The sequence below is a fragment of the Rousettus aegyptiacus genome, unplaced genomic scaffold, assembly GCF_014176215.1.
Source record: "Rousettus aegyptiacus isolate mRouAeg1 unplaced genomic scaffold, mRouAeg1.p scaffold_m13_p_16, whole genome shotgun sequence".
NCBI lineage: Eukaryota > Metazoa > Chordata > Mammalia > Chiroptera > Pteropodidae > Rousettus > Rousettus aegyptiacus.
Window position 1 is genome coordinate 34,433,439 of NW_023416291.1, and position 25,987 is coordinate 34,459,425.

Below are 25,987 nucleotides of genomic sequence, written 5' to 3' on the forward strand. Positions count from 1 at the left end.
TCTTTGTTTGATTTTGGAATCAAGGTAATGTTGGCCTTATAAAATGAGCTTGGAAACCTTCCCTCCTCTTCAATTTTCTTTGAAATAGTTTTGAGAAAGATAGGTGTTAATTCTCCTTAGAATGTTTGCTGAAATTTACCTGTGAACACATCTGGTCCAGGACTTTTATTTGGGCGGAGTTTTTTTATTACTGACTCAATTTTGTTAGTTGTTATCGTTCTATATAGCTTATCTGTTTCTTGATTCCATCTTGGAAGATTGTATATTTCTAGAAATTTATCCGTTTGTTCCAGGTTGTCCAATTTGTTGGCATATAATTGTTCATAGAATTTTCTTATAATTCTTCGTATTTTTGTGGTGTCAGCTGTCACATCTCTTTAATTTCTGATTTTATTTATTTGAGTCCTCTCTCTTTTTTTCTTGATGAGTCTGGTTAAAAGTTTATCAGTTTTGTTTATCTTTTCAAAGAACCAGCTCTTGGTTTTATTAACCTTTTCTATTAATTTTTTAGACTCCTTTTCAGTTCTGATCTTAATTTCCTTCCTTCTATTTCCTTTGCCCTTTGTTTGCTCTTCTTTTTTCTAGTCATTTAAGTATAAGGTTAGATTGTTTATTTAAACTTTTTCTTGTTTCTTGACCTAGGTATGTATTGCTATGAATTTCTCTCTTAAGACTGCTTTAGCTATGTCCCATAAATTTTGTATCATTATGTTTTCATTTTTATTTGTCTTGATTTCTTCCTTGATCTCATTGTTAATTGACTTATTGTTTAATAATGTGTTATTTAACCTCCTTGTGTTTGTTTTTCAGTTTTCTTCCTGTAGTTGAATTCTAGTTTCATTTCATTGTAATTAAAGAAATGTTTGATATGATTTCAAACATCTTAAATTTGTTGAGACTTGTTTTGTGGCCCAATATGTGGTCTATCTTAGAAAATGTTCCATATGCATTTGAAAAGAGTGTATATTCTGCTGCTTCATGATGAAATGTTCTAAAATATCAGTTAAATTTATATGAACTAAAATATCATTTAAAGCTGCCTCTCCCTTGTTTTTCTATCTAGACAACCATTGATGTCAATGTGGTGTTAAGTTCCCTACTATGACCTTATTACCATCGATCTCTCTTTTTATATTAAGTGCTCTTGGATTGAGTACACAAATGTTCACGAGTATTATATCCTCTTATTGGATTGATCCCTTTATCATTATGAAAAGTCTTTCATTGTCTTTGTTTTAAAGTTTATTTTGTCTAAGTATTACTACCCCAACTTTTTTGTTTGTTTTTATTTGCATGAAATAAATAGTCTGTGCACGTCTTTCAGTCTGAAATGGGTTTCTTGCAGGGAGCATCTGTATGGATCTTGTTTTCTTATGCATTCAACTGCCCTATGTCTTTTGATTGGAGCACTTAATCCATTTGAATTTAAAGTAATTATTGATATGTATGTAGAAATTGACATTTTATTATTTATATTTTTGATTTTTTCCTTCTCAACTGATGAACTTCTTTAGATTTTCTTGTCTGTGATGCTCTTTATTTCTTCTTTGATTCTAAATAATAGCCTTGCTGGGTAAAGTAACTTTGGTTGTAGATACTTTGAATGTTTTGTGCTGATGCCTTCTGGCCTGCAAAGTTTCTGTTGAGAAATCAGCTGACAGTCTTATGGGATCCTCAATATATGTAATTATTGTATATAGCTTTTCTATTACTGCTTTTATGATTCTCTTTTTGTCTTTAACCTTCAGTATTCTAATTATAATCTGCCTTGGTGTAAGCCTCTTTGAATTCATCATGTTTGAGATGTTCTGTACTTCCTGGGTTTCTATGTCTATTTCCTTCCTCAGGTTAGAAACGTTTTCAGTAAATATTTTTTAAATAGGTTCTCAATTCCTTGCTGTCTCTCTTCTTCTGTTATCCCTATGAGAGAAGCAGGTGGAGAAAATTGGATGATAAATACCTAGCTTTGAGGGATCAAGGAATTGGCCATCCTGAATTTTTCTCTTCTGTAGTCTTGGTCTCAGGATTTACAGTTTTCTAGGATACAAATAACAATAAAAAATGTTTCTCTAATGAGGAACTTTGGATTTGAAATCCTTAGGGAAGCAGAGACTGCAAATAGTCTCTCTGTTACCACCTCACTCAACAGTCCTGCCTAGTCAGGAAGCAACAGCTGAGCCTCCTCCCAGAGATGATGCCCCTTGCCCAAAAACTCAATCTCTCTGCCCTTCTCAGAGACAGATCTTCTATTTCCATCATTCAATATCCAGAGAAGATGTCAGGTATCATCCCACAATGATGCTAGCCAGATGATCTAAAGTCCCTTAGACTTTGTTTTGGGCATGAGAGTATGTGTTTACTTCAGTTTCATCCCTGCATAGCTGTGAGGCGAGTTCATGCCTAAGACAAGCAACACTAAGTCCCCTGTGTGACTCATACCTATTTGTCATCTTGATATATTCTTTTGTACAGCTGCAATGATACATAGTTCTTGTTCTGCTAGTCTTCTACTCTATATATGCAATAGCAGAAACATTTTTCCTTTGAGGCTAAATTCTCCCCTTCTCAAACATGATGACTGATATAAAATTCTATGATATTTACTTGCATCCTTGTGGTGATGAAGGGGAGAGGTATTAGCTTCCCCTTAACCCCCATACATCTTCCTACAGAAGAGCTTGGTGTTACCTTCATTGCCTGACTGTAAGGACTCTGGAGAAGGAAGTGCACACCCAAACAAAAACAGCAAGCTTTTTCTCTTCTCTATTTGTTCAACTTTATAAAACTACTGGATATTTTTTTTAATTTACTTGTTTAATTTGTATTCATTTATTTTTAAATTTTTTTATATTTAAAAATTTTTATATTGATTAACAAAATATGTTTCAGTTGTGCATTTTGACAGTAAGGCATATATATATATATATATATGCCATATATATATATATATATATATATATATATTTACAATGTGTGTTCACCACCCATAGTTAGATTGCTTTCTGTAGCCACATATTTAACCCCTTTTACCCCATCGACCTCCCCCCTCCCCCCTCCACCTACCCTCTGGTAACCACTAGTCTACAGTCCACGAGGTTCTGTTTGTTTATCCTGTGCATTTGTTGCTTTTAGGCTTATATCCCACATATAAGTGATACCATGTGATTTTCAACTTTTTCTGTCTGGCTTATTTCACTTAGCATGATTAGCTCGAGGTCCATCCATGTTGTCGCAAATGGCCATATTTCATCTCTTCTTGTGGCCGAGTAATATTCCATGTATATATGTACCACAGCTTCTTTAGCCAATCATCTATCATAGGACACTTTGGTTGCTTCAATATCCTGACTACTGTGAATAAGCTGCTATGAACATTGGTGTGCAAATATCTTTTTGCATGTGGGTTTTCAAGTCTTAGGGGTAAATACCCAGTAGATGGAGTACTGCGTGATACAGTAGATCAATTCTTAGTATTTTGAAAAACCTTCATACTGTTTTCCATAGTGGCTGCACAAATTTGCAGTCCCACCAAGAATATATGAGGGTTCCTATTTCTCCACATCCTCTCCAACATTTGTTATTACTTGTCCTGTTGATTATAGCTATTCTAACAGGTGTGAGATGGTATCTCATTGTGGTTTTGATTTGCATTTCTCTAATAGCTATTGATGTTGAACATCTTTTCAAATATTTGTTGGCTATTTGTATGTCCTCTAGGGAAAAGTGTCTGTTCAGGTCCTTGGCCCATTTTTTGATCTGATTGTTTGTTTTGTTGTTGTTGTTGTTATTGAATTGTATGAGTTCTTTGTATATTTTGGATATTTGGCCCTTATCGGAGGCATTGCTTGGAAATATATTTTCCCATTTGGATGAGTCTCTCTTTACCTTGGTGACAGTTTCTTTCGCTGAGCAGCAGCTTTTTAGTTTGATGTAGTCCCATTCATTTATTTTAGCTTTTATTTCCCTTACCTTTGAGGTTAAATTCATAAAATCCTCTTTAAATCCAAGGTCCTTGAGTTTAGTAACTATGTTTTCATCTATGAATTTTATTGTTTGAGCTCTTATTTTCAGGTCTTTATTCCATTTTTAATTAATTTTGGTGTGTGGTGATAGACAACTGTCTAGTTTCCTTCTTTTGCAGGTTGCTTTCTAGTATTCGCAACTCCATTTATCAAAGAAGCTTTCCTTTCCCTACTGTGTAGTTTGGGCATTTTTGTAAAAAATTATTTACCTGTATAAATATGAGTTTACTTCTGGACTCCTGATTCTGTTCCAGCTGGTCTGTGTGTCTGTTTTGCACCCAATACCATGCCATTTTGATTTCTGTCACTTTGTAATATAATTTGAAGACAGGCAGAGTGATGCCTCCAGCCTCATCATTTTTTCTCAGTATGGCTTTGGCAATTTGAGTCTTTTGTGCTTCCATACAAATCTGATGACTTTTTGTTCTTTTTGTTAAAAAAAAAATGTCAATGGGATTTTGATGGCGATTGCATTAAGTCTGTATAATGCTTTAGGTAATAAGGTTATTTTAACTATGTTGATTCTTCTATTCCAAGAACATAGAATATCTTTCCATTTCTTTGTATCTTCTTCAATTTCTTTTAATAGAGTCTGATCATTTTCATTATATAGGTCTTTCACATGTTTCATTAGTTTTATTCCTAGATATTATATTCTTTTTGTTGCAATTGCAAAAGGAATTATTTTTTCCACTTCTTTTTATGACACTTCATTAGTAGCGTGTAGGAACGCTATGGATTTTTGAACATTGATTTTGTATTCAGAAACTTTACTATATTTGCTTTTGTTTCTACTAATGTTCTTGTGGAGTCTTTAGCATTTTCTATGTAGAAAATCATGGCATCTGCAAACAGTGACAGTTTGACTTCTTCATTTCCTATTTGGATGTCTTTTATATCTTTCTCTTCTCTGATTGCACTCGCTAGGACCTCTAATGTTATATTTAATAACAGGGCTGATAGTGAACAGCCTTGTCTTGTTCCTGATCTTAGAGGGAAGAATTTTGGTTTTTCACCATTATATAAAATGTTGGCTGAGGGTTTGTCATACATGGCCTTTATTATATTAAGGTACTTTCCTTCTTTAATGATATTAAGTGTTTTGATCATAAATAGATGCTGTATCTTGTCAAAGGCTTTTTCTGCATCTATTGATATGATCATACAATTCTTATTTTTTAATTAGTTCATGTGGTGTATAATGTTAATCGATTTGCATATGTTGAACCATCCCTGTGCCCCGGGGATGAAGCCCACTTGATTGTGGTGTATAATCATTTTAATATGTTGCTATATTTGGTTCACCAGTACCTTATTTAGGATTTTTGCATCTGTGTTCATGAGAGACATTGGTCTGTAGTTTTCTTTTTATGTGTCATCTTTAGCAGGTATGGTATCAGGGTAATATTGTCCTCATAAAATGAGTTAGGAAGTATTGCCTCCTCTTGGATTTTTTGGAAGAGTTTGAAGAGAATAGGTATTAAATCTTTGAATGTTTGGTAGCATTCACTGGTGATTCCATGTGGCTCTGGACTTTTATTTTTGGTAAATTTTTGATGATTGTTTCAATTTCCATTCTGCTAATTGATCTATTTAGATTTTCCAGTTCTTCTTGATTCAGTCTAGGAAGGTTGTATTTTTCTAAATACTGATCTATTTCTTCTAGGCTATTAAATTGGTGTTACATTTTCATAGTATTCTTGTATGATCCTTTTTATTTCTGCAGTGCTTGTCATAATTTATCCCCTTTCATCCCTGATTTTGCTTGTGTCCATTCTCTTTTTTTTTTAGTGAATCTAGCCAGAGGTTTTTCAACTTTATTAACCTTCTCAAAGAACTAGCTCTCTGGTGCATTTATTTATTTTTTATTGTTTTGTTTTGTTTTCAATTTCATTTAATTCTTCTCTAATTTTGATTATTTCTTTTATTCTGCTGACTTTAGGCTTCATTTGTTCTTTCTTTTCTAGATTTTTAAGAGGAAGTGTTAGGTTGTTTAGTTGGGTTTGTTCTTGTTTTTGGAGGTAGGCCTGAGATGATATGAACTTTTCTCGTATGACTGCTTTTGCCATGTTCCAAAAGTTTTGGTATGTTGTACATCATTATCATTCGTTTATATGTATCTCTTAATTTCCCTCTTTTTCTTCTCTGCTCCAGTTATTTCTCAGTAGTATGTTGTTTGATCTCCATGCATTTGTGGTTCTTCCTGCTTTCTTTTTGCCATTGATCTCTAGTTTCAAGGTATTATGATCAGAGAATATGGAATGGTTGCAACCCTCTTATATTTGGTGAGGCTATCTCTGTGTCCCAGTATGTGGTCAATCCTTGAGAATGTTCCATGTGCACTAGAGAAGAATGTATAAACAGCTGTTTTGGGATGGAGGGCTCTGTAAATGTCAGTTATGTCCAGTGGGTCTAATGTATCATTTAAGGATGTTATTTCCTTATTGATTTTCTGTTTGGATGATCTGTCCATATCCGACAGTGGGGTATTTAGGTCCCCTACTATGGTAGTGTTTTGGTCTGTTTCTCCCTTTAGTTCTGTTAGTAATTGCTTTACATATTTCGGGGTCCCTGATTGGTAACATAGATATTAATAAGTGTTATATCTTCTTGGTGCATGATTCCCTTTATCATTATGAAGTGTCCCTCAGTATATTTCTTTACCTTTTTTATTTTAAAGTCTAGTTTCATTTGATAATAGTACTGCTACTCCTGCTTTTCTACGAATGTCATTTGCCTGAAATATCATTTTTTACCCTTTCACTTTGAGTCTATATTATTCTTTGGAGCTGAGATGTGTCTCCTGGAGGCAGCATATGGTTGGGTATTATTTTCTGATTCAATCTACAACTCTTTTTATTGGTGAGTTCAGTCCATATAAATTTAAGATGATTATTGAAATATGAGGTCTTCTTACAGCCATTTTATCTTTTGCTTTCTGGTAGCTCCGTGTTTCCATTGCTTCCTTGTCCTTGTGTTTCTGTTTTCTTTATTTTGGTTGGCTTGCAGGTTTTCCTTCTGGTTCTTCTTGTTTTATGTTTAAACTTCGGTTCTGAATCTTTGTGTGTGTTTAGTGTTATGAATATGTAAAGGATAGCTAGATACAGTCATCCTTTTTCTTCCATTTTCCTTTGTGAATTTGGATCTTTGAATCCTTCCCTTCTCAGTCATTGTTGTCTCAGTTTGTCCCTATGTATGCTAAACATTCATTATCGTGCTATAGGAATTCTCTTCTTATTGTTTAAGCTTATATTGCCTTGTTCTTAGTAAAGGTTGCACTCCTCTGCTTCTATTTGCCTGATAGTCACTTCACTCCTAATTATGTATTTTTGATGTTATTTTGTTTAAGGTAAGCTGACCGCTTTCAGTATTTCCTGTAGTGCAGGCCTCGTAGTGGAGAATTCCCTCAATTTTTGTATGTCTGGAAAGTTCTTTATTTATTCTTCACATCTAAATGAGAGCTTAGCTGAATACATTATTCTTGGCTGGTAGTTCCTTTTTCTTAATAGTTTAAATATTTGATTCCACACTTTTCTTGCTTGTAAGGTTTGTGCTGAGAAGTCCGACGATAATTCAGTGGGTTTTCCTTTATAAGTTACCATCTTTTTTTCCCTGGCTTCTCTGAAAATTCTGTCTTTGTCATTGATTTTTGATAATTTTAATATAATATGTCTTGGTGAAGGCCTTTTTGGGTTGAAATAATTGGTGTTCTGTTGACTTCGTGAATTCCAAGCTCCAGCTCATTTCTTAGATTGGGAAGTTCTCGTCAACTATTTGTCTGAAAATGCTTTTTAGTCCCTGCTCCTTTTACTCACCTTCAAGAATGCCCATTATTCTTATGTTTCTTCTCCTGATGTAATCAGCTAGTTCTTGTATTTCTCTTTCATTATTTTTTATTCTTCGGTTTCTCTCTTCTTTCTTTTGATTTATTTCTAGATTTCTGTCTTTGATATCACTGATTCTTTCCTCCATTTGGTCGACTCTATTTCCCAAGCTTGCTATTTCATTTTTCAACTCTTGCACTGTGCTTTTTTTTTATCTCCAAAAAGTCTATTCCGGTTTTGTTTTGTTTTGAGGGTTTCAATCTCCTTGCTCTGTTCATCTAGTTGTTTTTTCAATTCCTGAAATTGATATAACTCGTTTTGGAACTCACTGAATTTTTTTCAGAAGTACCATCCTGAATTCTCTGTCATTTAAGTTGCATATTTCTATGTCTATAAACTTATTTTCTGGAGATTTTTTCTTTCTTTCTGAGATGCCTTGTCATCTTGGTTGTTCATGGTGTTTAATGGACTATTTTTCTGCCTGGCCATTAATAGAAGTGTATTTTGTTTTTTTCCATAAAGAAGTTTTATTATATAAAAGTGTCTCTTTAGCCCGTTGCAAAGAAGGTGGATTTCTTTTGGTAGGTGGTATCTAAGCCTCTTGGATCCCTGCTTTGTATAAAGCTTTAATAATACTTTTTTCTTTTTTTTAGATGTTTAATCATGCTAATTACCCTCAGTCTCATTCCCTGTCAGTGTTAGCAACAGTTTCGGTAGGGTTTGCTCAGTTTCCCCCAGGACTCCGTGGTGTTTGGTCTCGGAATACATGGGCCCTCTGGATTGGAGGTTGGAGTCTGGGGCTCAGCCTCGGTTTTGCAACTGTGGCTGATAAAAATCAACTATTGCTTTCTGCCCTGATATTTGGGCCCTGTCTCTGGCTGCATGGAACTCACAACTCTCCCAGGCAGTGCTGTTTAGAAATCTTGCCACACTTTCTCCCCTCCCCCTCCTTCTACAGGGAACTCCAATGTCTGCAAGAGGCTGCTTCTTTATTTCTCTCAGTCCACCACCCGACACCTGGGGTTCTGACCTGTGGTAACTCTTATGTGCAGATCCCACTCTCAGGCTTGCTTGTGTGCAGTTTGGGCATTTTTTGTTGAGTTTTAGATGTTCAGTTTATTGTTGTTTCAAGGGGAGAGATCTGGAGATGTCTCTCACTCCACCATGTTTCTCCAAACTTCAATCAAATATTCTAAATTATAAGAACAGCATAGATATTGTAGTAATAAATTTCAAATTCCACCATGAGAACCTTGCCAGAATTCAACATGTTGGCATTGTCTTCCAGCACTGTCATGATTATTTTTTTATAATTAACAAAATAATATGAATACAAAAAGCCCCCTTTTCATATTTTCCTTTGTTCCTCTCTTTTCCTTCAAAAATACAATACCAATCTGATGGTATCCCACAGGCACAGTCTCATATTGTATATATACTAATACATTCAGAACATATGTATATATACATCATAATATCTATCAGGTAAGAAATGAAGAAATGAATTGTCCTAGCTATACTTTAGAACTTCCTAGAGTGCTTTTTAAAATCCCAATGCATGAGACTCATGCCAGACTGTTTAAATTAAATCTCTGGTGGTTGGTCCAGGTAGAAGTTTTTTTAATTCCCTGATGATCACAATCAGCAGCCACATTGAGAACCACTATGTAATAACATCGTGTAACACTCTATGGTATTTAAAACAAATGAAGCAAAAGTAATGTATCGATATTAATTAAAATATATTAAGTATGAAAAGCCTGTTCTAAAATGACATGTACAGTTTGATTCTGCTTATATATGCCTTTTTTTTAAAAAAAGAACTATGCAATTGCTTATGTTAGAATAATACAAAATGTAAGAAAAAATGTAAGTGCATAACATATTCAAGTTAGTGTAGTGGTTCCCTCAGGGAAAGAAAAGAATCAAATTATTGCAAGTACCTGATATGAGGGGCTATTATTTTTTACAATACCCATTATTTATCGCAATAAAAATTCCTAAAGAAAGAATAGTCAAGTGTGTGAATTTGATAATGATGACTGATCCTTTATTGGGATTTCACCACAGAGTTCCTTTTGAGGAAGCACAGAAAAGACAGTGTTCATACATTCGCATGAAGTCAGATGGAACCCTTTGTTCGACCAAGGCCTCACTGCATGAAAATAGGAAATAGCCATACTTGGAAATATGAACAACTTATCTCTTCCCAGTCTCAATATGTGCCAGCTCCATTAATTACAAAAAGAAATAACTCCAGGACACCACTTTATATGTTAATCCACATGCATGCACACATTGCTTTTCTTCCTCAATTCAATAACATTGCTGTTCTCACTCCAGGCTATACTTTAGAACCTCCTAGAGTCTTTTTAAAAATTCCAATGCATAAGACTCATACCAAAGCAATTAAATTAAAACCTCTGGTGGTCAGATCCAGGCAGAAAAATTTTTTAATTCCCTGATGACTCCGATCCGCAACCAAGGTTGAGAACCACAGCTCTAACAAGATTCTGCAATAATAATTTTAAAAGGCTCAAACTGGTGAGATAGCAAGCTAACAATAAGCTGAAGTAAGAGACATATCCCCATTGAGTTTCAAATGAAGATCAGTTTTAATTTGTGAGGCTCAGAACTGAAGGAGTCCGATTGTTTGAATAGCTAGCAAAGCAAAGAAAGAGGAAAAGAAAAAGAGATGACAACCGGAGGTCACTAGAGAAAAATTTGACATTCACATTATTTGAAAAATAATAAAAAATATTTAAAAAAATAATTCTCTACTCATCTACTATCAGTAGTAGTCATATTATAATCAGACACAAAGAAAGAAAGTCAAACAGGAGAAAACCTAACAAAGGGACTTAAGCTCCTTCTCTATAATTATAGTTAACAGCAGGTAGATTTGAGTGCAAGTTCACATAACACCCAATTAAAATGCAGAGTAAGAACTGAAAATAATACGCTGAATACAAGCAAAAATGACTTAGCTTTAGAAGTTAAGACTGTGAACCAACTAAGATTAACATGTAATTCATTAAAACTCATTTTAAGACCCTCTCTTCATTGTGACTGTCATGGAAAATAATTGTCTTAAACTGTGCTATCCCAACCAGTGTCCTACTTTACAGATCCTGACTTAGAGTCACCTCACCCAGGTAGTAAGACACTATCGATATCCTTCCTTGATTCCTTCATTCTGAGACACCAGTGAGATTTTGTCAAGATAGTATTCTTCTTTGCTACAGTAGGCCTAAAAAACAACATGCTAGTTCTGAGGCAGGACAGATAGGGCAAGAACACCCCTCCCACTACAGGATATGGCTCTGGAAATTTTTCCTTTCTTCAGACCTCCTCCTATTTTAGCTCTGGCAAGGGGAGATAAGGCAAAACTTGTCTTTTCCAGCTTAGATGACATCTTTGGGTAAGGCATTTGGCTGATTATAATATCATAATCTCATCCACATTGAAAATACTGTGACTCTCATCATGCACAGTTCTGGGAATGCCATATAAGAAAGAAAGAGTGGGAAACCAAGCTCCTCATCTACTGGGAGGAGACAACAAGGTTACATTGGTACTACATTTCTGGGTTCTGCTCCAGGAAGAACGAAAAGTTCATAGCCAGCCATCTGGGACCTCTCTCTCTCTCTCTCTCTCTCTCTCTCTCTCTCTCTCTATCTCTCTCTCATTCATTTGTCCACACTCTCTTCTTGAGTGTGCACTTTCGTTTTAATGAACTTTGTGCTTTTCTGCCTGCCATTCATCTTGCCCTTGAATTTTTTCTCATGTAATAAGACAAGACCCTGGTAACCAGAGCCCCCTGAGATTCTGACAACAGTTCTACAGCATTTTCTGGTGGTATTTTGGAGAATCTACAGTTAACACCTTCAAGACAAATGGTTACATTGCACTTGAAAAGTCCACACTTGGGTGTGGTGGGGGCTGGGAGGTGGGGAAGTGATGTCAGCAAGATGGCAGCTATCCCCCAAGGCAGAAGATAATTGCCAGGACCTGACTAACGGTCACAGTCAGAGCCTCACACAGGCTAGAGATAACATTTTGGCTTATGTTTTAGTTTCTGCCCCCTGGTTACTTTCTCAGGAGGCCAGAAAAAGGAAACTGGAAAAGACCTCAGAGCTGTCCTCAAGACCTGAAGAAATAATTTATTACCATTACCTCACCTCTGACCCATCAGTTCTCAGCACAATCTTGAACCCCTAACCCATGGTGTCTTGTGATTTTGCCTTGAGTAATCTGTAACCTACACTCCATCAGGGGGTCAGTATTTTTTTGGAACACAAACTTCTCGTCTTCATATTGGTCAATTCAATATGAAACAAAATTTTTTTTCTATACTGTACATTCCTGCTCATGCATTTCTCTGGGTCAGTGCACACAGGGAGGTAGACTTGAGGAAAAACACTTGAGTTCTGGTAAGAGCAGTACAGGAGTTTACTGAGTTGTTTCATCCCAGAAACACCCAATTAAACAACTGTCTCTGCATGAAAAACACCTTTACCAGAGTTAAGGTTTCCCAGCGAGGGATTATAGCACCAAAGTGGAGAACAGAAATCAGAAAAGATGCCTCTAGGAAGGTAGGAAAGATGGTTTTGCATTATTCCTATCCACTTTACCCCATGCCTGGGCAGCCCAGCCCAAGGGGGTGTGTAGGGGTGGGATGAGCACCTGACTTCACTGCAAATGCCAGCACCAGCTGCACCTGCTCCAGGTCAATCCTCATGGTCCCAGGCTTCTGACCTACCCATCTAGCTTTCACAGATCCGGGTTCATGGCTAGGCCCAGCACCAGGCCAGCAACAGCAGACACAGGCTGCTTACCCCAGGAATCTGAACCCCAGGACCCTGAAACCCCAGGACCCTGGCCTACTCAGCACTGAGCTGAATCTTGTGGCTCAGACTTCTGGCCTACCCCAGCACCAGGACTGCTTCTATGGTCCTAGAATTCATGCCAGCTCCCAAGGACCCAGGCTCCCAGCCCTGGCACTGGGCTAGCCCCTGTGGCCTCAAGTTCCAAGCCTGCCCCGGAACCCAGCTGATGTTTGAGGCCTTAGGCTCCAGGGACTCCTGGGAACCCAAGCTCCAGAAGGTCTCCCATGAACCCAGCTTCCAGGTGGGCTCCCATGGACCTAGGCTCTGGCCCTCCCCAGGGCCAGGCCCACCTCTGCAGCCCTGGGCTCCAGGCCAGCTCCCATAAAATCAAATACCATGCCACCATAGAGGTCCCTGGGGCCTAGTTGGCCCCCATAAATATGGTATCCAAGCCCACTCATGGAGACTTAAGTCCCAGGCCCACTAGAACAGACTCAGATGCCAGGCCTACCCCGAAGACCCCAGGTTCCACTCTGGCCCCATGTATTTAAACACCAGACCTGCCCACCTGGTGACCCCCAGACACCAGACCCACCTGCCTAAGTATTCAAGCAGCAAGCATATGAAAAGTTGCCAGGTTTGTTTTTTTTTTTTTTATTAAAATAGTGACATATTGGCAATTTCATATGACTCGGCCTAGCACTATATTTTCTACTTTTGTCTATGGCTGAGTATTTCCATAACCGAACATTTTTAAATACTGAAACTTAATGTATCATTTAATTCCACGGGTGTTTACTGGGTGGACATATGACCTGATAATTTGCAGAGACCTCACAGTTTTAGAAAAAACTATGGCAGTTTTTAGAAAACTGAATTCCTAAAAATGCAAAGGTAGAGACTATCACTGCTGCCACTCAGGACCAACATTCAGAGTGAGGATCTGGCTGCAGATCCCATTCAGCCATCCTCTCTCTTTGGGTATGCCCATCAGATTAGATTATTCATGATGTCTTTACAGAGAGTTGCTTTCTTGAGGTTAAATGGGTGGGAAGCAGCCTTGCTTCTTGGTGTGACGTCACTGAGCAAATGTAGAGAATTGTGTCTGAGTTCTTAAAGTGATGAGAAACACTGTTTCAAAGAAGACTGGAAACTTTCTCTATGAGAAGCTATGGACCTTGGAAGGACAGTTTAAGAGACTAGGAGAGCTTTTTCCTTCAGAAGAGGGTGCAGAGCAAGTTCACCTTGCTCCAAGTTGCTTCCTGAACACCCAAAATAGTCAAGTAGGCTTCTTGCTGCCATGTCCCAGGCCCCATAGGAAACTAAACTATTCAGGGAATAAAGATAAAATTGGACAATTTGTGTAACAAGGAGCCTTGAGAATTGACTTCTTATTGGCCCAGAAATTGTGAATATTCTCTCAGGTCCTATAATTTATCCTCCATCTCAGCTTTCCTTCTTTGGGCCAGGAGGATATCTACCTGTGCCTGCATGAGATATCCTACTGTCTCCAAGATCTAACTTTATCATCCAGTTATTTCCTGGAAGCAGAGTGAACATCTTATTGTTCATCACCAGAGAGGGAACTCATGCCTTAGTGATGATGTCCAGAAAAGGAAAGATAGCACAGTAAGTAATCTGAATGAGAGAAAGAGAGAGACAAGAAGACAGAGATACAGGGAGAAAGCGGGGAGGTGGAGAGGCAGGGAGGCAGGAAGGGAGAGAGAGGAGATGAATAGGCTGAACAAATGTTGGCAAGATGAGTAGGTGGCAGTCTTCTGTGTTCTCAGAGAACTGGGAGATTCTACTTGGCCCCATTCAGCACCCAGTTCCAAGCTCATAATTCAAAAATCACACCTATACAGTTCAACAAAGCTCAACTGTGATGCTGGCAAGACCTTTCCAAAGCCTGTTATTTGTAAGTCAGTTCTTAGTATCTGGACCTGATTTTCCAAGCCCCTGTGAACACCCTGTAAAACAGACATTCCCATCAAGCTTCTGAATGCAGAAGTCTGGATTATTCCACCATCGAGATCTAAAGCCCTAGGACTTCCTGGTGTTTCCAAGCTAAGAGACCATGAGAACAGAGTCCAGGGATTCATTCAGCTTTGATAGGAGAGGGTCCTCCTTGAATTGAGCTTCACCAAAAGGTTAAGGGAACGCACGAGTCCCCCATTTGCTGAGACGTAAATTTCCCTAAGAGCAGTGAGAAGATGAGAAGTGAGAAAGTAAGTGGGTGGAGGTTTAGGAGTTCAAGGCAGGAGGATGTTTGAAACAAGCTCATTGATTCAGTTAGTAATATAATCAACAGGGTATTCATGAGCACATTTTTGGTTAAGAAAAATCTTAAGACTTTTAGCCAAATAATGAAACTATGAGGCAGAATGTTGTCAGTGCCATTGAGTGGCATACCCTCTAATCTAATGTTGGACACAGTGTAAGAAACTGCCTTTGACTTGGGAGCTTGGTAAAGGTGGAATTTGGTGGAGTATGGTAAGAGGGCCAGGGAACTCCAGGAAGAGGGAACACAGGGGGCAGCATGGCTCAGTGGAAAGGCTGAAAGCTTTGGACTCAAGCAGATATGCATTTGGAATCAAACTCACCATTTACTAGCTGTAGGAGCTGCACATCTTTTTCCTTCTTTGAATCTCAGTCATTTCATTTATAAAAAGGGGACCATAAACCCTGCCTCATAGTTTATTGTTAGGATGATATGTCATAATTGTAAAGTGCCTACTACAGTATTCTGAACATATTAGGAATTTAGCGACTGAGAGGGATAGATTGTGCAGTAAATTGGCATAATGCCCCCCAAAAGTTTGCGTAAAACATAGTTTTAGGAGAGCAGTAGTAAATAAAGAAGTATAGATTTGCATAGGCGTCGACACCTTTAGAGAAGCAGTGCCTCTTCCAGACTTTATGAACTGATTTTGGTAAGGGAAGACTTTCCATTGTGGGTGGGGGCATGCTGGAACATGCTGTGACCCCAGATCTAATGGCTCAAAGCTCCAAGTGCAGGGGCTTGTGGTGACACCAGGCCCAGGGAAGTGTAATGTTTCTTTGGATTAGGCTTCTGGGATCCACAGCATTGGTAACTGTGTCATCCTCGGTGAGCACTTCAGGGGGTTCATAATGGTTACATGGGCTTTTGGGGTCATCAGTGGTACCTGCAGGTCCATCAGCTAGGGCCAAGAGCTGGCAGCAATGGTGGCCAGGTCCAGTGGTGTGTACACATTTGGCCGTGTGAAATGGCTCGAAGTACCTCTGGAGTGGCAGGGGCTGGTTGCAGATACACATAGAGTAGTGGGGGCTAGTGCAGGAAGCAAAAGCTGGAGCCAACTACGGACTCATTTGCCACTGTTGGGGCCCTGGCTGTTGGCATATTTTCCTATGGCTGCATACACTCTCCCTGAGCATGTGCACTGCAGTGGAGGTTAGTGACAGGGGTCAGGACAGAAGCATGCAGGTGCACAGCTGAATGTGCTAGCTATAGGTGAAAACAGTGGTGCTGGCCAGTGACAGAAAGCAGGGCCTGATATGGGTCCACGAGCAACTGCAGGGCCCTGATCCTGGCTCTTTGTGTCTTCTTCTGTGGCTGTCACTCTCTTTCCAGGCATGCACACTGCAGTGGAGGCTGATGAAGGGGTGGCAGGAGGTCGGAAGTGTGCTGGTACACAGCTGGAGGACTAGCTCTGAGCATGTGCGTGATCGTGGGGGTCCTGCCAGGAGGGTCTAGGCTGGTGTCTGGCATTCACAGCTCTAGAGGCCTTACCTGGCTGCCAGTAAAGTTCCCTGGGCTCTTGCCTGGGCAGGGAGGGACTCCAGCAGATGGTTTCCATGAATGGGAATACCTGCTGAAATCTTCAGGAGATCCTGGCAGCTGTGTTGAGCATTGTTTCCTTCTTCAGGGGTGAAATCTGCAGGCTTTGTCTACCAAGCAGACCGCTAGGAATTGCACTTGCTTCTGCTGTGTGGCTACTATATGACTTTTCTTCCTTGCTTTGGACTGTATCTGTACATTTCAGCTTTGCCAGCCTGGGTGAAGTAAAACCAAAGTGGGTCCTTTATGCAGTGCCCTAAGAGAGGGGAGAAGCTAGTTGTTCACTCCACTCTTCCTTTCCCAGCCTACAGCACCTGATATTCCTAGGTAGTCTCCCATCCAAGTACTAGCTAAGCCTGACTCTGCTTAGCTTCCAAGATCAGATGAGATCAGGCACATTCAGGGTGGCATGGCTGTAGATGAGAATTTCTTTGCAACTGGATATTTCCTCTTGGTGCTGAACTATGCTGGCTTAGGGAATGAGATGATGCAAAATGAAGCCATCGTTCTTATTTTCTTGAGTGATTATTCTCAGGTTTTGCATTCCATTGTGTTGCTAAACTTTCCTGAGTGTACTCTAGAGCTCTCCCTGAGCTATTTTTGTTTGTACATAGATATCTAATTGTTGGTCCTTATGGGGGAATGAAGAGGCTGGGGTCTGATGCATTGCCATTTTGGTCTTTCACACTTCCTAGCTGATTTTAAAATGTATTTTAGCTGTAATGAACTATAATTAAGAGTACAAAAGCTTTCAGTGAGTACTCTGAGTAGTTCTAGAAAATTATTGAATGTCAGAGTGTTTGGGGGACCACCAAAACTTATAGTTGGTGTCAGAAGTGGGATTCACAGAAAGACCCACAAATCACTGAAAAATATGACTGAAAAGTGGAAAAATGAACAGGTGCATCATGGTGAACCTTTGATTACTGGTTGGCCTCAGGGTCACCCATGGCATGGAATTACAGCTTTTACTGGAGGTAAATGTCATCAATAGAATTTAGAGATTTTAAATCCAGATCCTGAAGACTTGTTCACGAAATGCATCAGGAAAAGTAAACAAATAATAAACAAGTATAGTTGTTTTTACAAATTCTTTTTGTTTCAATTATCATTTCAAAAACAAAATTTTCTCTATTAGAGTTGACATTTAATATTATTGTATATTAATTTCAGTTGTACAGCTTAGTGATTAGATATTTATATAATGTACAAAATGATCCCCCTAACTAGTCTAGTATGTACCCAGAACTATACATAGTTATAACAATATTATTAACTATATACCCTAAGCTGTACTTCACATCCCTATTATTATCGTGTAACTACCAATTTGTACTTCTAAATCTCCTTACCTTTTTCACCCAGTCCCCCAAAACCCTCCCACCCAACAATCACCAGTTTGTCCTCTATATTTATGAGCCTGTTTTCATTTTGTTTGCTCATTAATTTTGTTCTTTAGATTCCACATATAAGTGAAATCATATGGTATTTGTCTTTATCTGACTTATTTCACCTAGCATAACACCCTCTAGGTCCATCCATGCTATTGTAAATGGTTGGGTTTCATTTTTTTTATGGCTGAGTAATATTTCATTGCATATATATACCACTTCTTTATCCAATCATCTATCAGTGGCCATTTAGGTTACTTCCGTGTCTTGGCTATTATCAATAATGATGAAATTAACATAGGGATTCATATATCTTTTCAAATTAGTGTTTTGGTTTTCTTTGATTAAATACTCAAAAGTAGAATTGCTAGGTCATAAGGTAGTTCTATTTTTAATTTTTTGAGGAACCTCCATACTGTTTTCCAGAGTGGCTGCATCAATTTGCAATCCCACCAACAGTGTGCAAGGATTCCCTTTTCTCCACATCCTCACCATCACTTGTTTTTTGATTGATTAATAATACTCATTCTGACAAGTGTGAGGTAATATCTCATTATGGTTTTAATTTGCATTTCTCTAATAATTAGTGACATTGAGCATCTTTTCCTGTGTCTGTTGGTCTTTTGTATGTCCACTTTGGAGAAATGCCTGTTAAGGTCCTCTGCCCACTTTCTAATTGGATCATTTGTTTTTTTGATATTGAGTTGTATGAGATCTTTATAAATTTTGGATCTTAACCCTTATCAGATATATCACAGACAAACATCTCCCATTCAGTAGGTTATCTTTTCATTTTGTTGATGGCTTCCTTTGCTTTGCAAAAATTCCTTGCCCATATACACGTGAGTTTATCTCTGGGTTCTCAATTCTGTTCCATTGGTCTGTGTGTCTATTTTTCTGCCATTAATGTACTGTTTTGATTATCATAGATTTATAGTATAATTTGATTTGAAGTCAGAGAATGTAATACCTCAAGTTTTTTTTCAAGGATTCATTTGGCTATTTGAGGTTTTTTGTGGTTCCATACAAATTTGAGGATTCGTTGTTCTATGTATTTGAGAAATGCCATTGGGATTTTGATAAGGGGTTTTATTAAATCTGTATATTGCTTTAGGTAATGTGGCCATTTTAATTATGTTGATTTTTTCAATCTATAAACATGAAATATGTTTCTATTTCTTTGTGTCTTCTTCAATTTCTAGTAATAATGTCTTGTTTTCAGTGTATGGCTCATTCACATCTTTTGTTAAGTTTATTCGTAGGTATTTTATTCTTTTATTGCAATAGTACATGGAATTTTTTTCATTTCTTTTTCTGAAATTCTATTGTTAGTATATAAGAAATCAATGAATTTTAGACACTGGTTTTGTACTCTGAAACTTTACTGTATTTTAAAATTGTTTTTAATAGTTTCTTGGTGAAGTCTTTCGGGTTTTCTGTATAAAGAATTATGTCATCAGCAAAAAGTGACAATTTTACTACTTCATTCCAATTTAAATGTCTATTAATTTTTTCTCTTGCTTGATTGCTTTGGCTAAGACTTCCAGTACTATGTCGAATAAGAATAATGGGAGAGGGCATCCTTTTCTTTTTCTCAATAGTAAAGGAAAAACTGTCAGTTTTTCATCATTGAGTGATATTAGCTGAAGGTTTTTCATGTATGGCCTTTACTATGTTGAGGTACTTTACTTCTATACCCATTTTATTAAGTATTTTAAGCATAAATGGATGATGTATTTTGTCAGATGCTTTCACTGCATCTATTAATATAATCATATGATTTTTACTTTTTATTTTATTAATGTGATGTGTCATATTGATTGATTTGTGTATGTTGAATCTTCCTTGTGCCTCTGGAATGATACATCATTTAATCATGATGTATAATCTTTTTAATGTATCGTATTTGATTTTCTAGTATGTGGTTTAGAATTTTGCATCTATATTCATGAGATATTGATATGTAATTTTCTTTTGTGTATGTGTTGTCTTTGCCAGGTTTTGGTAACAGGGTAATGGTGGCTTCATAAAATGAGTTAGAAAATATTGCTTCTTCTTCAGTATTTTTGGAAGAGTTTGAGAAGAATATGTATTAAATCCTTGGAAGTTTGGTAGAATTCACTAGTGAAGCCATGCGGGCCTAGACTTTTACTTTTGGGAAGGTTTTTGATAACTGTTTCAATTTCCTTATTGTTGATTGGTCTATTTAGATTTTCCAGTTCATGATTTTGTCTTGGAATGTCATAGATTTCTAAGAACTTGTTAATTTCTTCTAGATTATTTAATTTGGTGGCATATAGCCTTTCACAGTTTTTTGTATTTCTGTGGCATCTATTGTAACTTCTCTTTCATTTCTGATGTTTTTTATTTGGACCTTTTCTTTTTTCCTTAGTGAGCCTAGTCAGAAGTTTGCCAATTTTATTAATCTTTTAAATAATCAGCTCTTTGTTGAATTATTTTTTTCTATTATTTTGTTTAATTCTGCTCTAATTTTTATTATTTCCTTCCTTATACTGGCTTTGGGCTTCATTTTATTTTTGTTTTTCTAGTTTGTTAAGATGAAATGTTAGGTTGTTATTTGAGATATTTCTGTTTCTTGAGATAGGTCTGCAATGATATAAACTTCCCTATCATTACCACTTTTGTTGCTTCCCCAAATTTTGACATGCCATATTATCATTCTCATTTTACTCTATGTAAATTTTTATCTCTTATTTTATTTCTTCTTTGATGTAGTTATTGTTTAGTAGCATGTCGTTTAACATCCACATAACTGTGATTTTTCTTGTTATCTTTTTGCAATTGATTTCCAATTTCAAAGCATTGTGGTTGGAAAATGTGCTTGCTATGATTTCAATCTTCTTAAATTTGTTGAGTCTAGTTTTGTGTCTTGACATATGGTATATCCCTGAATGTTGCATGTGTACTGGAAAAGAGTGTATAATCTGGTGTTCTGGGATGAAATGTTCTGTAAATGTCGATTATGTCCATTTGGTCTAATGGGTCAGTTAAAGCCAATATTTTCTTATCGATTTTGCATTTGGATGATCTATCTATTGTTGTCAATGGGATATTTAGGTCTCCTAATATAATTGTCTGTGTGTGTGCGTTTTGAGTTTCTTACTTTAGTTCTGTTAGTAGGTGTTCTATATATTTTGGTGCTCCCAGTTTGGTTACATGCATGCTAATAAGTGTTTTGTATTCTTGATGTATTGTTCCCTTTATCATTATTAAAAATGTTCATCTTTGTATTTTGCTATCACTTTTATCTTGAAATCTATTTTTTCAGATATAAATATGACTATTGTCTCTTTTCCCTGCATGTCATTTACTTGGAGTACAATTTTCCACTCCTTCACTTTGAATTTAAGTTTGTCCTTAGCAGCATATAGTTGAGTTTTGAGTTTTGATTCAACATGCTACTCTGTGCCTTTTAATTGGTGAGTCAGTCCCTTTACATTTAGGGTGATAATTGATTTATGAGGATTTCCTATAGCCATTTTATCTATTTTTTCCTTATAGCTCTGTGTCACCATTGTTTCTTTTCTCTTGTGTTTCTGTCTATTATTTTAGTTTAATGATATTCTATAATTTTTATCCATTTCCTCTTTTTTGTCTCAGTTCTAGATCTTCTTGGTTACCTTAAGGTTTATGTAAAATAAATTTTATATGTGTAATAGTTCTTTTTCTTCTTATTATATCTTATCTTCATTCACTCATGCAAATTTATTCCTTTCCCACTCTCATTTTATGTTCATTGTCACAAATGATCCCTATTTATGTCATGAGTTTATTTCAAAATTGCAGTGGCTATTATCTTCTTTTTTAAAGAAATATTATCACCACCTTTAACCTTTGTTATATTTAAGTATTTAATACTCTATTCTGAACAAGGGTTGCAATTTCCTGCTTCTGCCTGTTAGTGATCTTACTTATATTTTTGTTTTCTTTTGTCTTTTTCTTTCAAGTAGAAGAGTATCCTTCAGCATTTCTTGTAACACTGGTCTTGTGTTGGTAAATTCCTTTAGCTTTGGCATGTCTGGAAAAGCCTTTATTTCTCCTTCCTATCTAAAGGATAACTTTGTTGAACATATTAGTCTTCACTGGTAATTTCTCTTTCAATAGTTTGAACATTTGATTCCACTTTCTCCTAGCTTGTTGGGTTTCTGCTAAAATAAAAAATCCAATGATAATCTAATGGAGTTTAATTTATAAATTACTGTATTCTTTTCCCTGGCTGCCTTGAAAATTCGTTCTTTGTCATTAATTTTTGATAGTTTTAATATAATTTGCCTTGGAGAAGCCTTTTTATTCCTTTGGACTAAGATAATTAGGTGTTCTATTAGCTTTTTGTAGTTGAGGATCCAATTCTTTCCATAAGTTTAGAAAGGTCTTGTCAATTATTTATTTGAACAGGCTCTCTGTTCTCTTCTCTCACTCTTCTCCTTCTGGCATATCCATTATTCTTATATTGCTCTTTCTGAAGGAGTCAGATAATTCTCATAGAGTTCTTTCATTTTTTTAAACTCTCAGTTCTCTCTCTTTTTCCATCTGAGTCATTTCTAGATTTCTGTCTTCTGTGTTATCAATTCTTTCCTCCACCTAGTCTGCTCTATTTTCTAAGGTTGCTAGTCCATTCTACATCTCCTTTGTTGAATTGTTCAGCTCCAGAATTTCTGTTTGGTTCCTTTTCATAGTTTCAGCCTCTTTGGTGAGGCATTCCTTTTGTTCATCGACTTTATTTCTGAATTCATTGAATTGCTTTTCTGAGTTTTCTTTATCTCATTGATATTTTTAGAACTGTAAACTTGAATTCTCTGTCATTTAAATCACATTCCTCCATGTCTTTAAGTTTACTTTCTGGAGACTTTTTGTTTTCTCTCTGAACTATCTTGTTATCTTAGTTATTGGTATTTGTTGGATTATCTCTCTATCCATGCATTTGTGGGAATGAAATCTGCTTTTTTAAGTATTTGACACTTCACTGTTAGCAGGTTGATAAGCAGAGGTCTTTTCGTTTTCCAGTAGGTAGCGCTGAAGAGCAAGTTTTCATATTCTCTTACCTGTACTGCTAGGGCTTCTGGGATCTCTGTGGGGGCAAGGTTGTCTTGGCCCTAGAAAATACCTCATATTTCCCAAGGATGTGGGTGGCCCAGTTACCTTGGTCTAGGGACACCACTCCAGGAATTGGAAGTGGTGGGCTATGTGCCTTCATATAACAAGGAGCCACCGGCACAACGGCTCTGTCTGGGTTGACACATCTCCCTCTACCAGGCTGCATTGTGATGGGAGAGGAAGGAGCGAGCGGGCAGGGGAGAAGGGAAGGGCGTTTGTGCACCCACAGCTCTGCTCTTCCTTACAGGTTTACCCACAATAAGTACAGACCACTTAGCCGAAAAGTTTTTTTCAGCCCTTTCGTGATCTCCTGAGTAAGGATTTTACTGCTGAGCAGGACACAAGATGATGGGCTAGGTGGGTTCCTGCCTTTGTGGAATCCTATGTCTGGTGCTGGTGAGCTGTGGAGCACTGTAATTTTTTGTACCGCTTCTCTGCCACCGAGGCCCAACTCTGGTTTGACAGTGGAGATTGCAACCGAACCCTTCACTGCTATTACTTCTCCTGGGGCTGCTGAGAATGCAGGACTGCACACAGCTTCTGTCACTGTGCTTTTCCCCTCCCCATCTTAGAAGTCTCAATGCAAGTCTCAATGAAGTCTCAGATGTGTTTATATGCCAAGCAGGAAATTCTTTGTTGAATCATAGCCGTCCAGCTTGTAACTTTAAGAGACATGGAGGTCCTCTCTTGCTTCCATGCTACTGATGTCACTCTTGCACACATTATTTTTAAGTGTACTTTTGATGTTTCCAAATGTATAGTAAGAAACTGATTATCTTTTTATTATTGATTTTTAATTTGGTTACATTTCGATCAGAGAACATGCTCTGTTTGCTATGTATTTTGGGGTATTAAGGTTTGGTTCGTGGTCTAATTTTTGTAGATATTCCATATGTCCTTGAAAAGAATGTGGATTCTCCAGTAATTTAGCATAGTGATCAAATCAAGCTGGTTAATTGTATTATTCAAAATTTCAATAACTTTATATTTATATTTGCTTACAGATATACCATTTTTTTGGCTGACAATTGCTTCTTGAATTTCACTTTTTCTGGATTCAATCGGTTTCATCTTTAAGTTAATCTACTGTTGGTTTTTTTTTCAGCAAGTATCCATACATGATATACTCTCTCGATCTTTGTCTGAAATAGGAATATTCAAGGGGGCATATTAGAACCAAACCTTGACATATGAGTTGCTTTAAACACATCATCAATGGACCAAGATGCAACACATATATAAGTTGATACCATAATTAGCCTAGATGAGCAATTGGATGTAATCTCATCTAATCTTCCAGAATCATCTCTATAACATTCATGTAACTTCTCCTTTTTAACACTTCCAGAGGAATCATGCCCATGGAACTAAGGAATGAAACCAGTGTATTCGATTTCATCCTCCTGGGACTTTCAGAGAAACCAGAGCAGGAGACTCTTCTCTTTAGTCTGTTCCTCTGCATGTATGTGGTCACAGTAGTGGGGAACCTGTTGATCATCCTGGTTATCAGCTCAGACTCCCACCTCCACACTCCCATGTACTTCTTCCTGGCCAACTTGTCCTTGGTTGATTTCTGTCTGGCCACCAACACTGTTCCCAAGATGCTGGTGAACATCCAAACCAAGAGCAAATCCATCTCATATCTTTGCTGCCTAACCCAAATGTACTTTTTTCATTTTTTTGGCATTGTTGACAGTGTCTTAATAGCTGTGATGGCTTATGACAGGTTTGTGGCTATATGTCACCCCTTACACTATACCACCATCATGAGCCCACGCCTTTGTGGCTTGCTGGCTGGTGGTTTATGGGTGTTTTCCTGCTTTATCTCCCTCATACACATCCTCCTTATGGTGCGCCTGGTTTTCTGTGATGACAGAAAGATTCCTCACTACTTCTGTGACCTCACTCCCCTTCTCAGGCTTTCTTGCACTGACACTTCCGTGAACAAGATCTTTGTGCTCATTGTGGCTGGGATGGTGATAGCCACACCTTTCATATGCATCCTGGCCTCCTATGCTCGCATCATCATGGCCATCATGAAGGTTCCTTCTGCAGGTGGCAGGAAGAAAGCCTTTTCCACCTGCAGCTCCCATCTCTCTGTGGTTGCTCTGTTTTATGGGACCACCATTGGGGTCTATCTGTGCCCTTCATCTGTCCGCACAGCTGTGAAGGAGAAAGCCTCTGCTGTAATGTACACTGCAGTCACCCCCATGCTGAATCCCTTTATCTACAGTCTAAGGAACAGAGAACTAAAGGGGGCCCTGAGAAAGCTCATCAACAGAAAAATTACCTCATCTTCCTGACCACCAGGACACCTGGGAGTTTCCAGGGAGTAAGATGTAAATATCTAGGCTCTTAGGGAAAGATCTGGAATTTCAGATCTTTGGAGAATAACCACTTTGAATTTTAAATTGTAGAAATATAAAAGGATAACTCAAAATAACCCTGTCACTATTTTCTCAAATACTGGGACTACTGAGTCCTTTTGTGTTTGTCTTATGCTGTATCCCTAGAAGGATCAGTCTAGTCCTACCAGATGGGATTTACTATGGTTCAGAATCAATTTAGCACTTGACAAATATTTGTTGAGTACCTATCCTGGGCTTGTTGTAGGTGCTGGCTGTTGCATGGTGAGCAGGAAAGACACAATACCTATAGTTCGGGATATCCCTATAATTGAGTGTGAAAGAAGATATTGGACATGTAATTATAATAGGATGAAATATACACATGAAAGAAAGATAAGACACAGCAGGACACCTGGCAGATTCTGGAGTCTAGGGTCTAACCTGAAAGGATAAGATGGTTTTGAGGCAAACACACGGATAAGAGTATCTCAGACAAAGAAAACAGTATGTGAGATGTGAGAGAGCAAGAGAAGAAAGAAAAGAATGCATTTGTGAAGTGGAAAATCCACTTACGTGAATGACTTGGCAATGACATGTCAAGAAGAGCTTTAGGATCAACCCAAGAATTTGGCTCTTCC

General features: G+C 37.6%; 1 protein-coding gene and 1 pseudogene across 1 annotated transcript; one reads left to right on the plus strand and one right to left on the minus strand.

Moving 5' to 3' along the window:
- Positions 1 to 16,797: 16,797 nt before the first annotated feature.
- LOC118612667 lies at positions 16,798 to 16,916 on the minus strand (annotated as a pseudogene).
- A 7,446-nt stretch (positions 16,917 to 24,362) lies between these two features.
- Positions 24,363 to 25,304, plus strand: LOC107519899 (olfactory receptor 24). The gene has a single exon (XM_016163042.2). It carries the CDS (start codon positions 24,363 to 24,365, stop codon positions 25,302 to 25,304), a length of 942 nt encoding a protein of 313 aa, XP_016018528.2.
- Positions 25,305 to 25,987: the final 683 nt, after the last annotated feature.

Coding starts and splice junctions, on each gene's coding strand:
- LOC107519899 (XM_016163042.2), top strand. CDS start 24,363: ATGGAACTAAGGAATGAAACCAGTGTATTCGATTTCATCCTCCTGGGA.